At 40.5% G+C, this 25776-nt stretch overlaps 1 protein-coding gene across 7 annotated transcripts in view; it reads left to right on the top strand.

Annotated features, from left to right (window-relative positions):
- Positions 1-25776, top strand: part of znf408 (zinc finger protein 408) — a 44953-nt gene that overhangs the window by 9174 nt on the left and 10003 nt on the right. Inside the window, exons 1-5 of one of the 7 annotated variants that reach the window (XM_043706252.1) lie at positions 11941-12055; positions 12261-12319; positions 13187-13284; positions 14088-14362; positions 20598-20671. In XM_043706252.1, coding sequence (XP_043562187.1) covers positions 11993-12055; positions 12261-12319; positions 13187-13284; positions 14088-14362; positions 20598-20671 — 569 coding nt within the window. In that variant the 5' untranslated portion in view covers positions 11941-11992. The other 6 variants (XM_043706257.1, XM_043706254.1, XM_043706255.1 and 3 more) reach the window with 6 other exon arrangements.

Raw genomic sequence — 25776 nt, 5'->3', positions numbered from 1 at the left:
TTGAATGCAGGACTACATGAAGAACATAATTAATAAAGCACACAGCATCCTAGACTTCATTCATGGGATTCTGGATTAGTGGTGCTGGAAAAGCACAACAGTTCAGGAGGCATCCGAGGAGCAGTAAAATCAGGATTCCTGATGAAGGGCTTTTGCCCGAAACGTCGATTTTACTGCTCCTCAGATGCTGCCTGAACTGCTGTGCTTTTCCAGCACCACTAATCCAGAATCTGGTTTCCAGCATCTGCAGCCATTGTTTTTACCTACTTCACTCATGGGGTATAGCATAGAAAAGCTAGAAACTGATGTTGAACTTGTACAAAACACTGGTCAGCCTCAACAAGAGTATTACATCCACATCTGGGCATCAAACTTTATTAAGCGTATGAGATTACCAGCAAGAGTGTAGAAAAGATTCATGAGAATAATTCTAAGGATGAGGAACTTCAGTTTTATAGATAGTTTGGAAAAGTTGAGACTGTTTTCCTTTAAGAATAGAATATTGAGAGGAGATTTGTCAGGTATTCAAAATCATGAGGAATCTGGACACTGGGAGAAACTGTTCCTATCAGCAGAAGGATCATGAAAAAGAGAACACGGATTTGAGGTAATTGGCAAAAGAAGCAATGGGGACATGAGGGAAAAGGTTTTCACGCAGTGAATTGTTAGGATCTGATTGCCATGTCTGAGGTTGTGGTAGAGGCATTCAATTGAGGTATTCACAAGGTAATTGGATTATTAACTGAAAAGGGAGAATGTCAGTGAAATTAGGAAAAGATAGGAGAGTGGCACTTTAAATTGCTCCTTCAGGGAGCCAGCACAGAAACAACAGAAAATAGGTTTGTTCTGTGCTGTAAACACTCTGATTCTTGGATAAGGTATGCGCACTTCTAGTGTGAAACTACAAAATGAATTCAGAAAAAAAAAATTGAAATGAGAAAAAGGGGCTAAAGTGGAAACAGTGTTTAACTTACTTGCTGGAGTTTTTTGAAGAAGCAATGAAAGGGTGCAGTAGGGTAATGTTTTTGACATGATATACTGTACATGGATTTCTAAAAAGCATTTGATACAGTGCCTCACAACAGACTTGTGAGAAACATTGTAGGTCATGGTATAAGAGGGACAGATTGGCTAAGTGACAAAAAACAGAGAGTAATGGTCCATGGATATTTTTTGGTCTGGAGGAAGTGGTGTTAGGGGACAATTTCCATGCTTACATAGGACAGTCAATGTGGAAAAATTGTAAACTGTGAGTCGACAGTGTGGAACTCCAAAAGGCATTGACAACTTGGTGGAGTGGATAGATGTCACAGGTAAGGTTCAATTCTGAGAAGTGTAAGGTAATGCACTTTGGTAGGAAGAACACTGAAAGACAATATAAAATTAGAGGGTACAATTCTAAAGGGGATGCAAGAGCAGTGGGACCTGGATGTATATATGCAGAGATCATGGAAGGTGGCAGGACAAGTAGAGAGAACTTGATCAAAAGAAGTGGAAGAAATGGAAACAACAGAAAAGGAAATCAAACAATTCTAAGAATTGAAAAAACAGAATATGATAAAGACTTGCAGAGAATATCTAGTAGAAAATGTCTTTAAAACTATCTAAAAGAGAAAAGTGCAGTGAAGAGTAATGCAGGCTCTTTAAAATCCAATGTGACTAAAGCAAATAAAAATAAATAAAATGCAGACTTGTATTTACTTTATGGTGGTCTTCACAGTAGAGAGAGAGACATTAATGTCCCTGGAACTTCGGGATGATAATAACAGTGAATAAAGAACTGGGACTCTTTATTAATGTAAGCAAGAAAACTGCATTAGAAAGAATAACTGCACTGCAGACTGTCAGATTTTTAGGAAATAGATATTCGTAATCCCTCTTTCTCCCATTAGTTTAATCGACTACCATTATCTAACCGGGTCTTGAAGGTGCAATAGCAGGTAAGACCACAAGAAATAGGAACAGGAGTGGGCTGTTCAGCCTCACAAGCCTGTTACACCATTCATTAAGCTTATAGCTGATTCAGCAATCCTCATGTCTACATTTCTGTATTTTACCCGTAAATAAGATCATAAGAAATTAGACTGTGGCTTCAGGCTTCAGTGCCACAGTGATAAACCCAGCTAACACTAAAATTGCTTCAAAGCTATCCACTCTCAATGATATTTCACACCCCTCACCACAAGGTAAAAGGAACCATTGAAGGCTACTTTATCTTGCACTCTTTGGCAGCTTGATCTGTCTGTGACAGTATTGGTAGGAGTAACCATTGCATAATCCTTGCAGAGACAAAGTCTCATCTTTACACTGGATATGTATTGTGTGGCACTATCACTGTACTGAATAGAGTAAATTCAGAACAGATCTAACAGCTTGAAAGTGGACACCTATAACACTGTGGTCCATCAGCAGTAATAAAATTGTATTCAACCGCAACCTGTAACCTCATGACACAACTCACTCTACCATTATAAGCAAGCCTGGTTCAATGTGGACTGCAGCAGAACATGTCAAGAGCAGCAATAGGCACATCTAAAATTGAGGTGGTAAATTGTGAAGCTAAACACGCATATCAAAGAGTGTAAGATGCATGTAATGAACAGAGCTAAGCAATCCCACAAGCAACAGATTAGATAAAAGATCTGTAGACCTGCTATATCCAGTTATGAATGCTGGTGGACAGTTAAACAACTACCCAGAGGAGGAGACTCCACAAATATTCCTATCCTCAATGACAGAGGAGTCTATCCTAGCAGTGCACTTGCAACCATCATCAGCCACAATTGTTGAGTGCATGATCCATCTCAACGGTCTCATGAAGTCCCCAGCATCACAGATGCCAGCCTTCAGCCAGTTTGCTTCAACATATATAAGAAATGACTGAAGGCACTGAATATAGCAAAAGACTTTCACAACATCCTGACCATACTGAAGATTTGTGATCCTGCATTAGATCCCGGTTAAGCTGCTCAAATACATTTACAACACTGGAATCTACCCAGGAGAATGGACAGTTATACAGGTATTTGCTGCCCACTAAAAAAGGACAACACCAAACCCCAATTACATTCCTTAATCTGCTCTTGATCATCAACAAAGATATAGAAGGTGTCATTGAAAATGCAATGAAGTGGCACTGAGGCAGCGATAACTTGCTCACTGATGTCTAGTTTGGGTTCCAACTCCAATGATTCTCAAGGAGCTTAACACAATCCAGAGAACGCAATGTTCTTGACTGGCATCCCATCTACTATCTTAAACATTCACTCCCTCCACCAACAGCACACAATCGCAGCAGTCTGAACCATGTACAAGATGTAGCACATTAATTAGCACTGCTGCCTCACAGTGCCAGGGACATGGGTTAGATTCCAGCCTTGGGTGACAGCCTATGTGGAGTTTGCAATTGTCTGCATGGGTTTCCTCCAGGTGCTCCTATTTCCTCCCACAGTCTAATGATGTGCAGGTTAGTTGGATTGGCCATGCTAAACTGCCCCTTGGCATCCAGGGATGTGTAGGCTAGGTGGGTCATTTCTGGGAAGTGCAGGGATAGGGTGGGTGGAATGCTCTTATTTGGTACATGTGTTGAAGATGATTCAACAACTTAACAGGGCAGATAGAAATAAAAATTCCTCCAGTGGTGAAGTCAACATCAATGAGGCATAAACATAAACTTAGAACTAGGCCATTGAGGGTGATGTCAGAAAACACTTCTTCACACAGAGTGTTAGTGGAAATCTTCAACTCTTCATCCCAAAATGCTGTTGAGGCTAGTGGAATTTCAAAACCTGAGAATGATCGATTTTTATAATGCAAAAATATGATGGGCGGAATGGCCTCTATCTGCACTGTAGGGGATTCTATGCACTGCAGCTGCTCACCACCTCTTTTCATAGCACATTCTAAATGCACAACCACTACCACGTAGAAGGACTAGGCAGCAATATGTATGGGAACACCACCACCTGCAAGTTTCCACCCAAGCCATGCACCATTGTGACTTAGAACTATGCTGCAAATCCTGTACTGCTGCTGGGTCAAATCTCTAGAAGTTACTTCCTAACAATACTGTGTGGGTCCCCAGACCACATGTTCTACATTGGTTAACTTATTGGGCTTTTTAAATTGCTTTTTACCATCGGTGGCTAGGCGTTCAACTGCCCAAGTCCTAAGTTCTGAATTTCTTTCTTAAAATCCTCTTCCTCACTGACTATTTTTGCTTTAAAATGCACTTTAAAACCAAACACATTAACTGGCCTTTCAGTTATTTAACTTGATCACTCCTTCTGCTGCTCAAATTTAGCAATACTTTCATTGATAATGTTCTTGTTAAACATCTTAGAATGTTTTCTACATTAAATGATCTTTGCAAAAGTAAGAAATTGATGTTGATGCGTACAAGTAGATAGGAGATGCTGAGAAGGAAAAATCTAAGAGTATTTTAAAAAAGAGTTGTATTTGATGATAGGCAGAAACATTATACAAAACCAATTAATTTAATAGTAGGAAATCTCTAGGGAGAAAAAAGATATTGTTCTGGGCGGGGGGGGGGGGGACAAAGCACAGCTTGACCTATATGGATGATGAAAAAATAACCTATATTTATATTGTACCTGCTACAATCTCAAGACATCTCAAAATACTTTATATTTGTCATCTACCCATGAAACATTATGTGACCCATTCATGCATGAAGCATTTACCCACGTGGCCCATCATATTTGAAGGACTTGTAAATGGCCAACCTATTTGTGAAGCTCCTACTAGATAGGCCACACTTGTTTAAAAAACAGTCCACACAAATCATTCATGTATGAAGCGTTTACTGTGTTGTCCACTTGCACAGAGGATCAAGAGTTATTTGGTTCATCATGTGTTGAAGATGATTCAACAACTTAACAGGGCGGATAGAAATAAAAATTCCTCCAGTAGTGAAGTCAACATCAATGAGGCATAAACTTAAACTTAGAACTAGGCCATTGAGGGTGATGTCAGAAAACACTTCTTCACACAGAGTGTTAGTGGAAATCTTCAACTCTTCATCCCAAAATGCTGTTGAGGCTAGTGGAATTTCAAAACCTGAGAATGATCGATTTTTATAATGCAAAAATATGAAGGGATTACAGATGAGCTGTGATCTAATGAGGTACTAAATGGCCCATTCTTGTTCCTATTAATGAAACACTGACCAGCAGCTCATCTGAGAATCAACAACTATCCACTCAAGAAAATAAGATCAGAACCTATTTTCCCCTGGCTGATTCCTATATCTCAATTACAGATGATCGTTATTTTTTAAAATGTTGTCTTTTTGTCTTTCTTGTTTTTTTTATTGCTGCTTTATAAATTCTTTTCCAGGGTTTCTTTCTCTACACTTGTGACTGCCATTTCACCTTTTACACTAAGTCATGTGTCTTAAGCATGTGCAAAAAGCTGTATTATTGAATCAGGCAAACTGTTTTATTTTCTTGTAACTATTTAGTAACTTAGTTCTGGTTTTGTAGAAATCGATACTCTATGCACTTCCCTTCGACACCATCTGCAATCACTTGCTAATAAGTGTGATTGTCCAACTTGGAAATTCCATGTCACTGGTAGTGGATTCTATGGGCCCTTGTTTCCTGAAGGTGGAATTGGACCTTGGTTTTGAGATCCCTGGCATTCCTTTCTATGATTTCTTTCTACGCACTTCCATGTCCCTCTGTTGAATCACCACAGTAATTCCCCCAAAATAGTAACAGTTAGCTATACTGCCTTTGTATGTTGTTTTTCCCAATCTACATCACTTTGCAATAATCCATATTAAATTGCACCTGCAACTAGGCTATTATGAGGTTATGTATGTTTTTTAAAGAAAGAGAATGTTACCTTTATTATTTAATGAACCAAGGAAGGAAGAGTGATACATTGAGATACAATGTTACAGTCCCCATTGTCCTCACCTACCATCCCACTAGCGTTCACATCCAAAGGATCATTAGCCGCCATTTCTGATACCTCCAGCAGCATGCCACTACTAGACACATATTCCACATCCCTCTCCTGTCAGCCTTCCACAAGGACCATTCCTTCCAGGATACCCTGGTCCACTCCTCCTTCATTCCCAACACCTGTCCCTGCCCCATAGCCCCATGACACCTTCTACTGCAACCTACCTGTTTACTTCCTCCCTCCCCAGTATCCACGGGCCCAAACACACCTTCCAGGTGAAAGCAGTGCTTTACCTGCACTTCACTCAAAAGTGACATCTCTCAGTCAAGTAAAAAATATTATTCTTCAAGTGAAGAATAGAAGTGATACCTCATTGGGATTCAGTGTCTGTAAGGGATATTGCTGGGGGAAAGACTGAATTCTTTAATTCTGCTCTTTCTGATAGAATCTTTAAACATGGTCTTATATATGTACATACCTTTAGCCCCCTGTTTTTGTGTAATAAACTTACATTCTTTTGTTAAAAGTACTCAGTTTTGATTATGTTCAATAACTAGCCACCACAGCGGGCGGCATGGTAGCACAGTGGTTAGCACTGCTGCCTCACAGCGCCAGAGACCCGGGTTCATTTCCTGCCTCAGGCAACTGTCTGTGTGGAGTTTGCACATTCTCCCCGTGTCTGTGTGGGTTTCCTCCGGTTGCTCCGGTTTCCTCCCACAGTCCAAAAATGTGCAGGTTAGGTGAATTGGCCACGCTAAAATTGCCCATAGTGTTAGGTGAAGAGATAATTGTCGGGGAATGGGTCTGGGTGGGTTGCTCTTCGGAGGGTCGGTGTGGACTTGTTGGGCCATTGGCCTGTTTCCACACTAAGTAATCTAATGAAATGGAAAGAATTAAGCTTATAGTCAAACACTCTGTGATTGGATTTGTCCAGTTTTACTATCAGCTAGAAACATAGCAAAATATGGGCTTTTGGCTGGATAGGGACATGTTGAAGTCAAGAGACATTCACCAATCTTTTAAAGAAACATGCATTTTGAAGAACCAAGCACAAAACAGGAAGAGTTGTTGAGAAGTATGACTGGAACAGAAACTAGACTAGGACTTAAAAATATCTTTGACTTTTGTTTTACTTTTCTGGGACTAGAAAATGTAACTGAATTATTTTAAAGTAGTGTTCATCTACACTTGCTCCTCAGCACCACCAAATGCAGCCTTATTTTAAATCATTGATTAAAGTTAGCAGATAGATTGAAAGTAGAAATAAAAGCAGGATCTTGGAACAATTAAATGGTTAGAGTAATTAGCCAGCATTTTACCAGTGAGTCAGGAAATCACAATCTCAAGTCTCCTGGTTATTAGGAAAATACAGGCTAAAATACTAGGACAATTTTATTGATCAAGGTTTCATGAAAGCATGATGAAATTTTGTTTAGCATGCCATACATTTGCTATTTATTTATTGACAGAGTGACGGTGTCACTGACTTGGCCAGCATTTTTTGCCCATCCCTAATTACCCAGAGGGCAGTTGGGAACCAACCATATTGCCATGGGTCTGAAGTCACATGCACGTCAGACCAGGTAAGGATGGCAGTTTTCTACCTTCAAGGATATTGGTGAATGGGGTTTTTTCCCAACAATTGACAATGGTTTCACGGTCATTATTAGACTCTTAATTGAGGTTTTTTGTTTGTTCTTGAAACCAGACTCCAACATCTGCCAGGATGTGATTTGAACGCAGGTCTCTAGATCATTACGTGGGTTCTATGGATTAATAGCTGAGCAGTAATCGCCCTAGGCCATTGTCTTCCCTTCCATGTCAGATAGTGGGGAAACACCAACTATCAATTAATCCTGTTCCATTAATTCTGATACCTGCCAAAGAACTATTTAGCAGCATCTTAATAGATTATGTTAGATTCCTAACTAACATCAAGACTGAGAATCAGTACCTTTTAACTATTTCAGATGTTTCAACAAGATTTCCTGAAGCAATGCCTTTGGTGAAAATTGTAGCAGAAAAATGAGTTTTTTTTTATTGGGTATGAATTATTGTCAAAGAAGTACAATCAGATTAAGGTCAAATTTTATATCACAAATATTCAAATAAATAATTCAAGCTTGGGAATAAAATATTTCAGGTCTTCAGCTTATCCTTTCTTTATTTCTTTAGTTTTTGACCTGTTCTATGAAGTAATGCTTAACGTTTTAATGAGAAAACTCTCATTTCTCTTACTACATTTTACCTCGGTTTTTTTGTACCTAGGTACCTTGGTACCTAAGATGGCACCATGTTTGGTGACATTATGCACTTTTCACGGTACTCCTGTACTTAAGTACACGTGACAACAAAATCTAAATCTAAAAAAAAATCTATCCACATTCTCAAAGAGCATTGGAAAAATGATGATGTTGAACTTGTTTAAGACCCTTGTTAGACTTCAGATGAAAAGTTGTGTTAAGTTCTAGGTGTCATGATTTAGGAAGAATGTAAACACATGGAAAGAGCTCAGAAGAGATTTGCAAGAATGGTTCCAGGGATGAGAAACTTCAGTTATAAGGATAGATTGAAGAAGTTGGGATTATTCTCTTTGGAGGGAAGAAGGCTAAGAGAAGATCTGATAGAGAGGTTTCAAAATCATGATTCTTTTTCTTCACTTGTGGGACTTGACTCTTGCTGGCAGGGCCAGCATTTATTGTCTGTCTCTAGTTGCCCTTGAAAAGGTGGTGGTGAGCTGCCTTCTTAACTGTTTCAGTCTACCTGCTGTAGGTTGACCCACAATGCCAACAGAAAGGGAATTTCAGGATTTTGCTTCTGCAACAGTGAAGTAACAGCAATATATTCCCACGTCATGATAGTGAGTGGCTTGGAGAGGTGGTGGTTGTGATGTATCTGCTGGTGGTGTCTCTCCCATGTATCTGCTGCTCTTGTCCTTCTAGATAGAAATGGTTGCAGCTTTGGAAGGTGCTGTCTAAGAATCTTTAGTGTGCTGGATAAGGTGGATAGGGAAGAACTGTTTCTGCTTGTAAACGATCAAGAATGAGAAGGTATAGATTTAAAGTAGGATTTGAAAGTGAAGCAAAGGTGATATAAGACAAATCTTGTTCATTCAGCGAGTAGTAAGGGTATGGAACACATTGCCTGGAAGTGTGTCGGAGGCAGGGTCAATTGAGACATTCAAAGGGCATTGGATGATTATTTGAATATACGTTGTGTGCAAGGATATGGGAAAAAAGCAGGAGGTTGACTCTAGATCGTGAAGCTCATTTGAAGAGCGAGTGCAGGCACGATGAGCCAATTGGCCTTCTTTTGTTCCATTAGGATTCTGTGACTTCTTAGGTGGCTTCAAGCTTTAAAGATAAAGATTAGACCTCATTGTCAAGAATGGCTGAATGTTTTGGATAAAGGAATAACCTTGTTACTGTTTTCCGTCCACAAAACTCAGTCATTTTTGATTGATATACAGATATGACTTGGGAGGATTCCCTAAATTAGTTAAAGAAAAAAACGTATAAACTAAAGCCTAGCTCTACAGTTTCAATCTAAGTTTTTGAGAAAAACTAACCAAATTATGTGAAATAGCCAAAAAACATTTGAGAAGTGTACAACAAACAATGAAAACTAGAGCAGATAAAAAGTCAAACCTCGGAATTCCGTTGCTGGAGACGTTATGTGACAAGATGTTATTTGTCTCAGGAGAATCACCAGAGGAGGTTGGAAGAGAGCTGGAGGCCAGTGAGAGGAAAACAAAAGGTAAGTCAGGGAACATTGGGAAAAGCAGGAAAGGCACCAGAGATAATTTATTAGAATTACTGGGGACAATTCATGGGAGCTGAAAATGTGTTGCTGGAAAAGCACAGCAGGTCACACAGCATCCAAGGAGCAGGAGAATCGACGTTTCGGGCATGAGCCCTTCTTCAGGAACCTTTTTCAGGAACAATTCATGGGAGATCATGATACAACTTAACCCCAGTGCACCTACTATTGACCCCCTGTTCTTACAAAATGCTGCCCTATTTTCCACTTCCATTCCTCTCCACAGAACTTACTGTGTTGTTTCCTTCTGAATCTGAACCTTCCTAACCTTTCTGAAATTACATTTTGAACTCCTCCAAATAGCATATTTTAAATGGGAACAGTTGTAAACCACGCAGCCTCTTGAACCTGCCTGTTATTCTGTACGATCATGCCTTAACATTGTTTTCCTGCCACTCTCCCATTTCCCCTGATTCTCTGAAAAAAAAACTGTTCATCTCTGCCTTAAATATGTTCAATGATAGAGTATCTATAACCCTCTAGGGTAGAGAGTTTCAAAGGTTTTTGAATGAATAATTTTCTCCTCATCTCAACCTAAATAAATTGGCTCCTTATCATAAAACTGTGTCCCCATGTTCTGGACTCCCCAACCATTGGAAACAACCTCTCATTGCACATTATGAAATTTGAATGTCTCAATGAGATCCACTTTCATTCTTCAAAACTCTAGACAGTATAGGTCCAATTTACTCAGCCTCTCCATATGCCAAATCTCTCATCCCATAAACCAATCCAGGGAACTTTTGTTGTACCACCTCCAGTGCAAGTATAATCTTCCTCAGATATTGAGATGAAAACTGAACATGGTACTCCAGTTGTGGTTTCACCAAAGCATGAGATAATTGTAGCAAAACTTCTTTGCATTTGTACTCCAGTCTTTATGCAATAGAGGTCAATTTGCCATTCACTTTCTATATGTGCATACACACTTTTTGAGTTCTTTGTACAAAGACACCCAAGTTCCATTTACCATTAACATTTACATGTTTCACACCTTATAAAAGTAATTTGCTTTTGTATTCTTGTTACCAAAGTCAAAAGTTTCACTCTATCTACCATCTTGTTATCCATCCACTTAATCTGTCTTTATCTCTTGGAGAGAGATGATGTGTTCAATCACATAAATGCTGGAGGTAAGTCAAGACGAATAAGGAGGGATGGTTGTCAATGATCACAGTTACACAGGACATTATTTGTGACTTTGATATTAAGGCCATTTTAGCGTTGTGGCAGTATAGAAATCATGTCTACATTTGTTGACATGCTAAATGAGAATGCAAGATGCGATAAGGCTTCAGAAAGACTGAAAATAGATACAGAATCAAAGAAGGAGCAATTCTTCTTCTGCTAAGAATTCTAAAAGACTTTGACATAGAGAAAGATTGATAGTTAGGGAGCTGTTTTCTTCAATGATCAGTACTGAGATTATAACAGGTAGATTTCAAGGAAATAGTGTTTCTTTCTAGACGAATGTTGAACATATCACATGTCAACCTGTTTTTTCAACTCAGAACACAATTCCAAATTTTCATCTCGGATTATTAATATAAGCACTCTTCTTTACATCCAGGAATATAAATACAAATTCAAGATTCCGGCCTTGTGACTTATTAGTTTCCTGAATGTTTTTAAAAAAAGTAAAACTGTCACTCACTAGCAACAAAACATGGTGGAAAATGATGAAGATATAATTTGTCTGACAAGTAGTCCTCATTATAACTGGTGCCGTTATTTATTTTGGTTTAAACCTTAGCAAGGATATAAAGCAGAAAGTGTGTATAAATGCTAATTCCAGGTGATCAGTGCACTTCACATTTGCCAGTTCTTGGGATAGAAGTGGGCAGGGGCCGGAACGTTTCTTTATGCGTCAGTGTTGTTGCAGGGAACCACAGCACGGTCGGTTCCATCTCGTCCGTTCAAATATGAAGTCCCGCGGCGGTTTGCCTGCTGATGTTGGTGAATTCAGTTTAGGGATGGAGCCTTATCGCCTTTGACAGCAAATCAGGTCAGATCGCGCTCTGAGGGGGAGGAAGAGGGAAGTGTCAGATTGGTGAGGACCAGCTGCGTTCGTCAAACTATCGTCCGGGTCGAGCAGCGGAGCACAGGCCGCATAACAAGCAACAGATACATAAAGAACCTGTTGTTCTTAGGGGAACAGGATTGCATTCTCACCGAGACTTGTGTATTGACTCCATGTTAATCTTGATTAATAGGATATCCGTCGAATTTGAATAGCTATTCGATGTTTAATAATGACTTCCTGTGTTACTCTTGGAAGACAATTAAAAACTATTTTTTTCCTTGGGTAACTCTCCGAAATTATTTGTCTTCTATCCTTGTTTTGTTTTATCCCCCCCTTACTGTCTCCAGTTGGATGCCGAACATTTTCTTCTGTACTCTTTATCTCTTTATGTACGTCTCCCACTTCGGGTGTCTTGCATTCTCTATCTTTTTGTGCATGCTGTACCTGGTGGCTGCAACTCACCAATTTTCCTCTTGCCTTTGTAAAGAGATTTGGTGACAGACTCGAGGGTCCATCCCTGTATTCCATATGGAGCTCGTGTTGTCTGTAAGCTGATACATTCATAGCTTTCTTCTTGGGTATTGGTATGCTTTAACTGCACCTTTCAAATGATGGCCATAGCAAACTGCACCTATACGTTTACATGCCTGACTGCATTTGAAGGGAATCAGATTGAAATATTCACATTATGTGTCATACATATGACTTTGTGTTTATGAGGGTCTGTGTGTGTAGGTATGTAAACAGTTTAGTTGTTTTGGATTTTATAGCATTTAAAGTGAGCACAGTATTAACATGTTACATGTAGAACATTACTGAAATCCATCATTAGAACTAAGTTTCTCAGATTTCTTTGAGTCGAAAGTCCACTCCGTCTGAGTGCAGTTTTGCTGACATTGTCAGTGATATCCATTCCTGTGAAATAATAAATAAAATTAGACTGTCCTCTTTTTCACTCATTTGTTTTTGGTACCTGCATGAAGAGATCCAGTTGACCATATATAACAACATATATACTCTGGGTAATTCCATCATGCAGCCTCTTTGCTTCCAGTAATAGGTTTCTAGTAACTTGTGCTGTGTGAGAAGTGAGGGGTAAGGGATGATGCTTGGTGTGTTGGACTATGATATTTTCCACCCAGGAAGCAGACATGTCCTCCACTTTAAAAAAATCTCAGTTTAACTCTTATCCGTTGCAGTGATTTAATGAGGGGGGCTTGGTTTGAGCTAAACTTTTTTTTATTTAAGTGTAGTTTCCTTTGACAGAAGTTAGAATTCACTAAATATGAGTCATTATGACTAGGGCAAGATTCAGTTAAGGTTTCAGGGAGGGGGGGCTGGGGGGAATGATATAGGCAGGATTTGTTCTGTTTGATTTTACTTGCTTTGAACTAACAGGAGTCCCCTTTATAGGTATGTTCCCAAAAAAATGCCACAAGTAAATGAAGAAAGTGTGGAGCTAGGGCTAACTGAAGAGGGCCTTATTCCACCAGGTCGCAAGCAGCAGTTATGTAAGTAAACACTTGTATGTGTTTTTTAAGAAAAAGCTATACCTTGTGTCATAACTGACTTCGATTATGGTGTCTAATTCACAATTTGTATGAAGTTAGTAGATCTCTGGTAAGGCAACAGTTGAAACTGCTATTGCATGTCTCAGTATCCCTAGGCTAAGAGGAAAGAGGGAATATAAACCAGTGTTCCCATTCTTGCCTGTGATCAAGCAACTGTGATGGAATGTCTCATACATGAACATTACTTGAGATTACGTCGCAAGATTTGAGCTCTACTACAACAGTATTGTGCATTCCTCCAATGCATTTAACACACATGAAACCTCCCAAGGCACTACATAAAGCACTCAAAACAAATGGAAATGAGTGTTGACAATGCAGTTTCTTAGTTATTTTCAGCATTCACTGTGTTGACGAAATGGAGCAGAAGAAACCAGGATATCATCCAGCAGCAGTATACAGCCTCACCAATGCTGCCGTTGAATAGTTGGAGCTACACAAAAGATAATGATCACAATAGATTTAAAATAGTGTTCTCCATGTTTGTTCCATTTTGGAGCTTTGTGTTATATATGCAAAGTTGTGCTGTAATCGGTTAGTGGGCAGGAAACTACACAACTTTCATTATTCTTGGTCTTTCAAGGCAGCATCGTCAATATCTGTATAAAGTGTCTTAGCACTAGCTACATTTGACATTTTAGCACCAAGACTGAGTTTGATGAGCTTTATGCACTAATCTTGGTTTTTGTCTTAAAATTTACACAACACTTAAAGTTTAATGTTTCTTTTTTCATTTTCTTTAGTCTGTGAAGAATGTCAGGAACTCTTTGAAAATACATGTCCAGTGCATGGCCTGCCACCTTTTATAAAAGATACGCCAGTCGACCTTGCGTCACCTTGCCGAGCCTTCTACACACTCCCCCCTGGTCTGGCAGCAGGGCCTTCCCAGATTCAGAAGCAAAAGCTGGGTATCTGGTGTGTTTCTAAGGCACTTCCCAGAGGTGTTTTCTTTGGACCTCTCGAAGGAAAACTGGAATGTGATGATGTAAATGGAATAGCATCATTTATTTCAAAGGAGGTACAGAGTATGTTCGTAAATTCTACTTCCCTGAGACATTATAGATGGGGGATAATAAATCGTAACATTCATCAGTCCAAATTGGTACTTAAAGTTCAGAATGATGAATCTATAAGTTAAGGTAGAGATCTTTCATTCTCCAGCATATTGTTCATTGCCGTTTGTTCATTGACATCATTGTCTTTGCCTTGCTGCTTTCTTGTTTTTGCAGGTGCTTTGCAGTTATTTTAAAATAATGATCCAGAATCAAATCCCATTGTAATTGTCAGTATGTTAGAGTTATAGAGATGTACAGCATGGAAACAGATCCTTCAGTACAACTCATCTATACCGCCCAGATATCCTAAATTAATCTAGTCCCATTTGCCAGCACTTGGGCCCATATCCCTCTAAACCCTTCCTATTCATGTAACCATTCCGATACCTTTTAAATGTTGTAATTGTACCAGTCTCCACCACTTCTTCTGACAGCTCATTCCATACACACACCATCCTTTGCTTGCAAAAGTTGCCCCTGAGGTTCCTTTTTAAATCTTTTCCCCTCACCTTAAACCTATGCCCTCTAGTTATGGACTCCCCACCCCAGGGAAAGGTCTTTGTCTATTTACCCTACCCACGATTTTATAAACCTTTATAAGGTCACCCCTCCGCCTCCAACACCCCAGGAAAAATGGTCCCATCCTATTCAGCCTCCTCCTATAGCTCAAATCCTCCAACTTTGGCAACATCCTTGTAAATCTTTTCTGAACCCTTTCAAGTTTCACAACATCCTTCCTACAGGAGGGAGACCAGAAAGGCACACAATATTCCAAAAGTGGCCTAACCAATGTCCTGTACAACTGCTACATGACCTCCCAACTCCTGTTCACAGTGCTCTGACCAATAAAGGAAAGTACACTAAATGCCATCTTCACTATCCTATCTACATGAGACTCCACTTTCACGGAACATAGAACATACTACAATACAGCGCAGAACAGGCCCTTTGGCCCTCAATGTTGCACCGACCTGTGAACTATTCTAAGCCCATCCCCCTACACTATCATATAATTATCCATGTGCTTATGCAAGGATTGTTTAAACCTCCCTAATGTGGCTGAGTTAACTACATTGGCAGGCAGGGCATTCCACACCCTTACCACTCTCTGAGTAAAGAACCTGCCTCTGACATTTTTAATTATATCCCCTCGTACAAGCTGACTTCATCATCCTAAGAAAAAGAGTTTCACTGTCTACCCTATCTAATCCTCTGATCATCTTGTATGTCTCTATTGAATCCCCTCTTAGCCTTCTTCTTTCCAAAGAGAACAGACCCATGTCTCTCAGCCTTTCCTCATAAGACCCTCCCTCCAGACCAGGCAACATCCTGGTAAATCTCCACTGCACCTTTTCCACTTCCTTCCTGTAATAGGGCGACCAGAACTGTACACAATATTCCAAGTGCGGCCACCCTAGAGGTTTTGTATAGTTGCAACATGACATTGCAGCTCCGGAATCAATCCCTCTACAAATGACAGCTGACACGCCGTACGCCTTCTTAACAGCACAATCAACCTGGGTGGCAACTTTCAGGGATCTATGTACGTGGACTCCAAGATCTCTCTGCACATCCACACTAGCTAGAATCTTTCCATTGACCCAGTACTCTGCCTTCCTGTTATTCTTCCCAAAGTGAATCACCTCACATTTAGCTGCATTGAATTCTATTTGCCCAACTCTCAGCCCAATTCTGCAGTTTATCCAAGTTCCCCTGCAACCTTCTTCCACATTGTCAACTACTCCACTGACTTTAGTGTCATCTGCAATCTTACTAACCCATCCATCTCTGCCTGCGTCAAAGTCATTTGTAAAAATGACAAACAGCAGTGGTCCCAAAAAAGATAATTGTGGCACACCACTAGTAACCGGACTCCAGGCTGAAAATTTTCTATCAACCACCACTCGCTGCCTTCTTTCAGAAAGCCAGTTTCTAATACAAACTGCTAAATCACCCTCAATCCCTTGCCTCCGCTTTTTCTCCAACAGCCTAATATGTGGAACCTTATCAAAGGCTTTTCTGAAGTCCATGTACACCACGTCAACTGCCCAACCCTCATCTACATACTTGGTCACCTTCTCAAAATACTCAGTGAGGTTTGTGAGAAACGACCTGCCCTTGACAAAACCATTTGGACTATCTGAAATCAAATTGTTGCTTGCTAGATGTTTCTAAGTCCTATCTCTTATTATCCTTTCCAAAACCTTTCCCACAACAGAAGTAGGGCTCACTGGTCTATAATTACCTGGGTCATCTCTACTGCCCTTCTTGAACAAGGGCACAACATTTGCAATCCTCCAGTCCTCTGGTACAAAATCTGTAGACAATGACGATTCAAAGATCAAAGCCAAAGGCTCTGCCATCTCCTCTCTAGCTTCCCAGAGAATCTTCAGATAAACCCCATCTGGCCCAGGGGACTTGTCTATTTTCGTTCCTTCTAGAATTGATAACACCTCTTCGTAACTAACTTCGATCCTTTCTAGTCTAATATCTCAAATCTCCTCTACAAGGTTCTCCTTTTCCTGAGTGAAAACCGATGAGAAATGTTCATTTAGCACCTCTCTGATCTCCACAGGGTCCACACTCAACTTCCCACTTCTGTCTTCCTTTTAATCCTCACATACCTATAGAAAGCTTTAGGGTTCTCCTTTATTCTACCTGCTAAAGAGTGCTCATGTCCTCTCTTTGCTCTTCTTAACTCCTTTCTTTAAATCCTTCCTAGCTAATCTGTAACTCTCCATTGCCTCATCTGAACCATCTTGTCTCATCAACACATAAGCCTCCTTCTTCTGCTTAACAAGAGATTCAATTTCAGTAGTAAACCACGGTTCCCTTACCTTATGACTTTCTCCCTGCCTGACAGGGACATACCTATCAAGAACACGCAATATCTGTTCCTTAAACCAGCTCCACATTTCCATTGTTCCCATCCCTGCATTTTGCTACCCTATTCTATGCATCCTAATTCTTGCCTAATTGCATTTTAATTGCCCTTGCCCCATCGATAACTCTTGCCCTGTGGCATGTATCTATCCCTTTCCATCGCTAAACTAAACCTAACTGAATTATGGTCACTCTGTCCAAAGTGCTCACCTACAACTAAATCAAACACCTGGCCTGGATAATTACCAAGCACCAGATCCAGTGTGACTTCCTCTCTTGTCGGCCCTTCAACATACTGTGTCAGGAAACCCTCCTGCACGCATTGGACACAAATTGATCCATCTGATGTACTATAGTTATTAGCATTTCCAGTCAATGTTGGGGAAGTTAAAGTCCCCCATAATGACCACCCTGTTCACTCCTACCCAGAATTATTTTGCCAATCCTTTCCTCCATCTCCCTGGAACACTCCAGAGGCCTATTTTAAAAATTCCAAGCAGTGTGACTGCTCCTCTCCTATTTCTAACCTCAGCCCATACTACCTCAGTAGACGAGTCCTCGTCAAATGTTCTTTCAGCCACTGTTATACTGTCTTTGACTAACAAGGCCACACCTCCCCCTATTTTACCACCTTGCCTGTTCTTAATGAAAGATCCAAACCCTGGAACCTACAACATCCATTCCTCACCCTGCTCTATCCATGTCTCCGAAATGGCCACAACATTGAAGTTCCAGGTACCTATCCATGCTGCAAGCTCACCTACCTTATCTCAGATACTTCTGACATTGAAGTAGACACACTTCAAACCAGCTTGGTGTCGCCAGCACATTCCTGTGACTGTGAAATCCTGTCCATGTCCTCCCTACTCACATCCTCCTGTGCACTGCAACTACTCCTCAGGTTCCCAGCCCCTTGCTGAGCTAGTTTAACCCTACCCAAAAGATTTCCCACCTAGAACTATGAATCTGCACCCCAAGGTCTCTTTGTTCAGCAGGACTCCCCAGGACTTTAGTGCTAAGTGTATAAGTCCTGCCCTGATTTGCCTTTCCAAAATGCAGCACCTCATATTTATTTAAATTAAACTCCATCTGTCACTCCTCAGCCCATTGGCCCATCTGATTACTCTGATGTAACTCGCTGTCCACTCTACATCCAATTCTGGTATCATCTGCAAAACTACTGACTATACCTCCTATGTTGAGAAAATGAGGTCTGCAGATGCTGGAGATCAGAGCTGAAAATGTGTTGCTGGAAAAGCACAGCAGGTCAGGCAGCATCCAGGGAACAGGAGAATCGACGTTTCGGGCATAAGCCCTTCCTGAAGAAGGGCTTATGCACAATTCCTGAAGAAGGGCTTACGCCCGAAACGTCGATTCTCCTGTTCCCTGGATGCTGCCTGACCTGCTGTGCTTTTCCAGCAACACATTTTCAGCTCTATACCTCCTATGTTCACATCCAAATCATTTATATAATGATGAAAAGCAGTGGACCCAGCACCGATCCTTGTGGCACACTACTGGTTACAGGCCTCCAATGTGAAAAGCAACCCTCCACCACCACCCTCTGTCTTCTAACTTCGAGCCAGTTCTGTATAGAAATGGCTAGTTCTCCCTGTATTCCATGTGACCTAACCTTGCTAACCAGTCTACCGTGAGGAACCTTGTCGAATGCCTTACTGAAGTCCACCGCTCTGCCCTCATCAATGCACTTCATTACTACTTAAAAAAAAAACTCAATCAAATTTGTGAGACATGATCGTGAGGAACCTTGTCGAATGCCTTACTGAAGTCCACCGCTCTGCCCTCATCAATGCACTTCATTACTACTTAAAAAAAAACTCAATCAAATTTGTGAGACATGATTTCCCAGGCACAAAGCCATGTTGACTATCCCTAATCAGCCCTTGCCTATGCAAATACATGTAAATCCTGTCCCTCAGGATTCCCTCTAACAACTTAGCCACCACTGACATCAGGCTCACCCGTCTATAGTTCCCTGGCTTGTCCTTATCATCTTTCTTAAATAGTGGCACCATGTTAGACAGCCTCTAGTCTTCTGCTCATCAAGGGGCCCAGTAATCACTTCGCTAGCTTCTGACAGAGTTCTAGGGTACACCTGATCAGGTCCTGGGGATTTATCCACCATTATGCATTTCAAGACATCCAGCACCATCCTGTGATATGGACATTTTTCAAGATGTCAACGTCTACTTTCCCACATTCTCTATCTTTCATATCCCTCACCACAGTAAACATCGATGCAAAATATTCATTTAGTATCTCCCCCCATCTCCTGCGGTTCCATACATAGGCTGACTTGCTGCCTTCCTATTTATCCTTTTGTCCTTAATGTATTTGTATTTGTAAAATCCCTTTTGGATTCTCCTTAACCCTATTTACCAAAGCTATTCCATGTTCCATTTTTGCCCTCCTGATTTCCCTCTTAAGTATACTCCTACTGCCTTTATACTCTTCTAAGGATTCACTCGGAGTCCTTGGTGTTTAACATGGATTCCACAGTTTTAAGACTTGCCAAGTTGTTGCAGTAAGTTCAAATGAAGAAATTACTTGTCAAATTCATAACCACCCATCTCACATCAGATACTAGGTCCTGTCTGACAGTGACGAGTAAATCGAGATGTAGAGAAAACTACAAAAACTGTTCGGCAGGAGTGATTTTTGTCACTCCTGGTCGACTGCATCCTAATATTAGTTTGTTAGTATTTTGCAAGATTACTTCCATTCAAGTGAGCAAATTTAGGATGGATATCCAGCAGTAGCTTCTACATTGTAAAGGTGTTCTTGTATATGATGTTTTGTTAACAAATGGATATAGTTGAAATGGGTTGGATTTGTAGCATGTATTTGGGAGAAGTATTAGTTTTAATTTTGGCCTTTATTAAATAATCACAAGGGTCTTGACTTAACAAACCTGAATTATATAAATAATGTTAACATCCTTATTGAAATAAGTTGCACAAAGATGCAGTACGGTGTAAGTGCCAGGCAACTAGACTTTGTGTGATAACCCGTGCTCCAGAAGGCTGTGGAGACCAAGTCTCTGGATACTTTCAAGAAAGAGTTGGATAGAACTCTTGAGGATAGTGGAATCAAGGGTTATGGGGATAAGGCAGGAACAAGATACTGATTGAGGATGATCAGCCATGATCATAATGAGTGGTGGTGCTGGCTCGAAGGGCAGAATGGCCTACTCCTGCACCTATTGTCTATTGACTGTGAATATACAATTAATCTGGGTGTTTTCATTCTTGCATCCACTGTGACTGACTGACTGACTTATCTTCATTACCACAGTTTAGAGAAAATGGTGACAAAGTAGAATTACCAGAATTACAGAGGGTCAACCAATCATTCTCAAATTGGATGAGGTAATATAGTCTTTATGTATGCATGTAATACACTCAGGCACATTGTTAGAGAATCATTATTATTACATTTTGCATTATCCTGAATACTAATTGTGTTGCTAATTGGTGAGGATTGAAATATCAAAGTCCTGTAAAGGTCTAAGAGGGTCACACCTGATCTTGGTGTAATATGTATGTTGGCACCTTATCCAGTACAGTGAGTCACTACCTCAAACTTGAAAGCATTCAACAGAGTAATTGTTTCTAGTTTGAGCACTCTCCTAACAATGGGAGCTTCCAATGTTTTTATCTGTTGAAATCATTTGTTCTGTCATCAATGTAATTTGATATTCATGATTTTAAAAATCACTGGACTATTAAGTTAAAAATCACACAACATCAGGTTATAGTCCAACCGGTTTATTTGGAAGCATTAGCTTTCGGAGCATTACTCCTTCATCAGATGAAGGAGCAGCACTCCGAAAGCTAGTGCTTCCAAATAAACCTGTTTGACTATAGTTCTGGATGTAGATTTGCTCGCTGAACTGGAAGGTTCATTTTCAGACATTTCGTCACCATACTCAGTAACATCTTCAGTGAGCCTTTGGACAAATCATTGCTGATGTTTTTTGCTTTCTACTTATATGTTTGGGTTTCTTTGGGTTTGTGATGTCATTTCCTCTGCCCTCATCAATCCTCTTTGCTACTTCTTCAAAAAACTCAATCAGGTTAGTGATACCCTGTACATAATTTCTCACACACAAAGGCCATGTTGACTACCCATAATCAGTCCTTGCCTATACAAATACATGTAAATGCTGTCCCTCAGGATTCCCCCTAACAGCTTGCCCACCACCGATGTCAGGCTCACCAGTCTATAGTTCCCTGGCTTGTCCTTACCACCTTACTTAAATAGTGGCACTACGTTAGCCAGCCTCCAGTCTTCTGGCACTTCACCTATCGCTGATCTAACTATCTCAGCAAGGGGCCTGGCAATCACTTTCCTAGCTTCCCACAGAGTTCCAGGGTACACCTGATCAGGTCTTGGGGGCTTTATCAACTTTTCACACTTCCAGCACCACCACCTCTGTAATATGGACATTCTTCAAGATGTCACCATCTATTTCCCCACATTCTATATCTTCCATGTCCTTCTCCACAGTAAACACTGATGTAAAATACTTGCTTGGTATCTTCCCCAATCTCCTGCAGTTCCACACATAGGCTGCTTTGCTGATCTTAGAGGGGCCCTATTCTCTCCCAAGTTACCCTTTTGTCCTTAATGTATATGTAAAATCCCTTTGGATTCTCCTTAACTCTGTTTGCCAAATCTATCTCATGTCCCGTTTTTGCTCCCCACTCTGATTTCCCTCTTAAGTGTATTCCTACTGCCTTTATACTCTTCTAAGGATTCACTCGATCTCTGCTATCTATACCTGACATATGCTTACTCCTTTTTCATTGCCTTCCTCAGCTATGCACTCAGTGAGTCCCTTTCTCAATGTCGCAGTGCCGTGAACTGTTCAGTCCTCCACTGCAGTTTTTATGTCTTTTTTTTGACTAAACCCTCAATTTCTCTAATCACCCAGCATTCCCTACACTTACCAGCCTTGCCTTTCACCTTAACAGGAACATAATGTCTCTGGACTTTCATTATCTCATTTTTGAAGGCTTCTCATTTTACAGCCATCCCTTTACCTGTAAAAATCTGCCCCCTGTCAACTATTGGAAGTTCTTGCCTAATACCGTCAAAATTGGCCTTCCTCCAATTTAGAACTTTAACTTTTAGATCCTGTCTATCCTTTTCCATCACTATTTTAAAATTAATAGAATTATGGTCACTGGCCCCAAAGCACTCCCCTACTGACACCTCAGTCACTTGTCAGCCTTATTACCCAAGAGTAGGTCAAGTTTTGCACCTTCTCTAGTAGATATGTCTACAGACTGAGAAATTTTTCTTGTAAACACTCAACAAATTCCTCTCCATTTAAACCCTTAATACTATGGCAGTCCTAGTCTATGCTTGGAAAGTTAAAATCCCCTACCATTTGTCTAGCTATCACGATTGTTAACAGCTAACCCGAGAATGCAACTTTAAAAAAAAAAGGGTTTTGTGATTTACACATAAAAGAAGTGAAACTATCACTGTATTCTAACCAATGAAAGGCTTAACAGACAATCAATTCTTCAATGTAGAATTTCAGTTACATCACACTGCAAATTTTTGCTATAAATTCTGTGTTACGATCGAGCCCTCCACAATCACCTGATGAAGGAGCGACGCTCCGAAAGCTAGTGTGCTTCCAATTAAACCTGTTGGACTATAACCTGGTGTTGTGTGATTTTTAACTTTGTACACCCCAGTCCAACACCAGCATCTCCGAATCATTACCATTACCAACGTATTATTCTTACAGATAATGGAGATCTTACAAACTTGTTTCTCAATTTCCTGCTGATTATTGGGGGATCTGGAATACAATCCAAATAAGATAATAATCCCTTTTCCTATTTCTCAGTTTCACCCAAATAACTCCCTGGTTGTATTCCTAGGAATATACTCCCTAAGTACAGCCATAATGTTATCCCTTATCAAAAATGCCACTCCCCCCTCCTCTCTTGCCCCCATTTCTATCCTCCTTATAATATTTATATCCTGGAACATTACACTGCCAGTCCTTCCATTCCTGAGCCACGTCTCTAATTGTTCGGATATCCCAGTCCCATGTTCCTAACCATGCCCTGAGTTCATCTGCCTTCTCTATTAGGCCTCTTGCATTGAAATAAATGCAGTTTAATTTACGTTGTTCCCTGTTTTGTTCCTGGCTGCCCTGACTGTTTGACTTGCTCCTTTTCCCAACTGTACCAGTCTCCAGATGAACCTTTTCCTCACTATCCTCTGGGTCCCACTCCTCCACCTTACTAGTTTAAATCCTCCCGAGCAGCTCTTGCAAATCTCCCTGCCAGTATATTATCACCTTCCAGTTTAGGTGCAATCCATCCTTTTTATACAGGTTACTTCTACCCCAGAAGAGATTCTAATAATCTAAAAATGTTAACCCTTCTCCCCTTAACCAGCTCCTCAACCATACATTCATCTGCTCTATCCTCCTCTTTCTGCCAAGGTGTACAACTGCCTCCTGTCGATCCCACTCCCCTTTGAGAATATTTTGCATTCTCTCTGAAATATCCTTGATCCTGGCACCAGGAAGGAAACACACCATTCTGATATATCACTGTTGGCTGCAGAAATATCTGCAGTGCCTCTGACTAGAGAGTCTCTTATCACCATCGATTGCCTGGAACCTGACGTATCCCTCGTTACATTAGACACAGTCTCGGTCCAGGATCTTGCCTGTTTGTGCTACATTCCCCTGAGAGTCCATCACCCCCTACATTTTCCAAAACAGCATACTCGTTTGAAATGGGGATAGCTACAGGAGACTCCTGCACTATCTGCCTCCCTCTCCTAACTTTCCTCGTGGTAACCCATCTACCTGACTGTATCTGTAGGTTTTTTTCCTTTCCTATAACTGCCATCCATCACATCCCCTAGCTCCTGTGAATTTCTCATTGCCTGTAACTGCGCTCCAACCAATTCATGCGATCTGATAGGATTTGCAACCAAACACACTTACTGCTGACATAATCATAATTTCTGACATCAGGAAGAGCTGACATGACGAGCACATCACTCTACTAAAGGCCATCTTTGCACCTTAATCTACAGAAAATATCACAGTCTTACTACTCTTTAAAAAAAAACTGCTCCAGGCTAACTTAGTGCATATGTTTTATAGTTTTAAATTTTAATCAAAAGACAGATTTCAATAAAACATATAGCCAAAAATAACCCACTCTACTCACGATTAAGAAAAGACAGCAAGGTTACACTTAAAATCCATGCACTCCTGGGCTATGAGCTCTCCTACATGTGTTCCTCCAAGGTCAGGTGTGAATTTTGCTGTTTTTTAATTTTTCTTAGATGCAGTCTAATGCCCAGAAATACTTGAACTCAAACAGCAATATCAGGGGCTGTGCAGTTTCACTGCTGTGTCAGACAGCAGTGTAGGGCTCTCTCGCTCTCTTTCTCACTCACTCACTGACCATGTGGCCGTTGTCTTTTTTCTCTTCCTCCTTTTTTTAAAGTGCCATGGTTTTGATATTTTACTCCCCAAAGTGCCAACATACTGCAACAGCTTATAAAACAGTAATTACTGCTCCTGGAATTCGAGGATATCACCTCCAAGACCTAAAATACCTCAAAAAAGGAGCAGCTCTTAAAGCCAAAGTTTTTTCCCGACCTCCATCTTGGATTACCCAGAATGCTGGGCCGTTTCTTACTTTTTACTACTTTCACTTGAAAAGGTACTTTTGATTGATAGTGCTTTCTGAGAGATTTACTTTTGAGAGCCATTTTCAGATGACATGTGCTCTCATGCTCAATGGCCGTTGCTCTCCCTAATTTTCAAAATGAGAGAAAGTGAGGACTGCAGATGCCGGAGATCAGAGTTGAAAAATGTGGAGCTGGAAGAGCACGGCAGGTTGGGCAGCATCCAAGGAGCAGGAGAATCGACATTCCCTATGAAGGGCTTACGCACAAAGTGTCAATTCCCCTGCTCCTCGGATGCTGCCTAACCTGCTGAACTCTTCCAGCTCTAATTTTCAAAATGCCCTTCCATATTACATCTCTAACATCATACCCTCTCATTGGTCCAATGTTGTCAATACAATAAAATCAAATTCAATTGTTTTTTGGTAACCTAATTTAAAATAAATGGTTACGTTTCAATTGTGTCAACAGCAACCAAAACTCCGTTATGCTTTTAACAGTCAATTGTTACATGTATCTATTTTGGAACAGCCTTTCACAGACACCTGCTGTCACAATCTCTCAACTCAGAAATGCACTTTGTCTTGAAATGACTATACACTCTTGCGACTTCGTAACAACCTACATCAGCCTTTTAGCATGATCACACAGAATCTAAAGACTGGGTCCTTCCATGATTATTGTTGATGGTTCCAAGGCGCAATGAAGCAGCAAAAGGCTACTTGATTCTTTTTCCTTAATTATTTTTCCCTCACAAAAATGAGAAGCCAGTACAGTCACATTGTTTAGTCTG

This window comes from Chiloscyllium plagiosum, chromosome 16, assembly GCF_004010195.1.
Source record: "Chiloscyllium plagiosum isolate BGI_BamShark_2017 chromosome 16, ASM401019v2, whole genome shotgun sequence".
Lineage (NCBI taxonomy): Eukaryota > Metazoa > Chordata > Chondrichthyes > Orectolobiformes > Hemiscylliidae > Chiloscyllium > Chiloscyllium plagiosum.
This window is presented reverse-complemented; position numbering and strand designations above follow the sequence as displayed.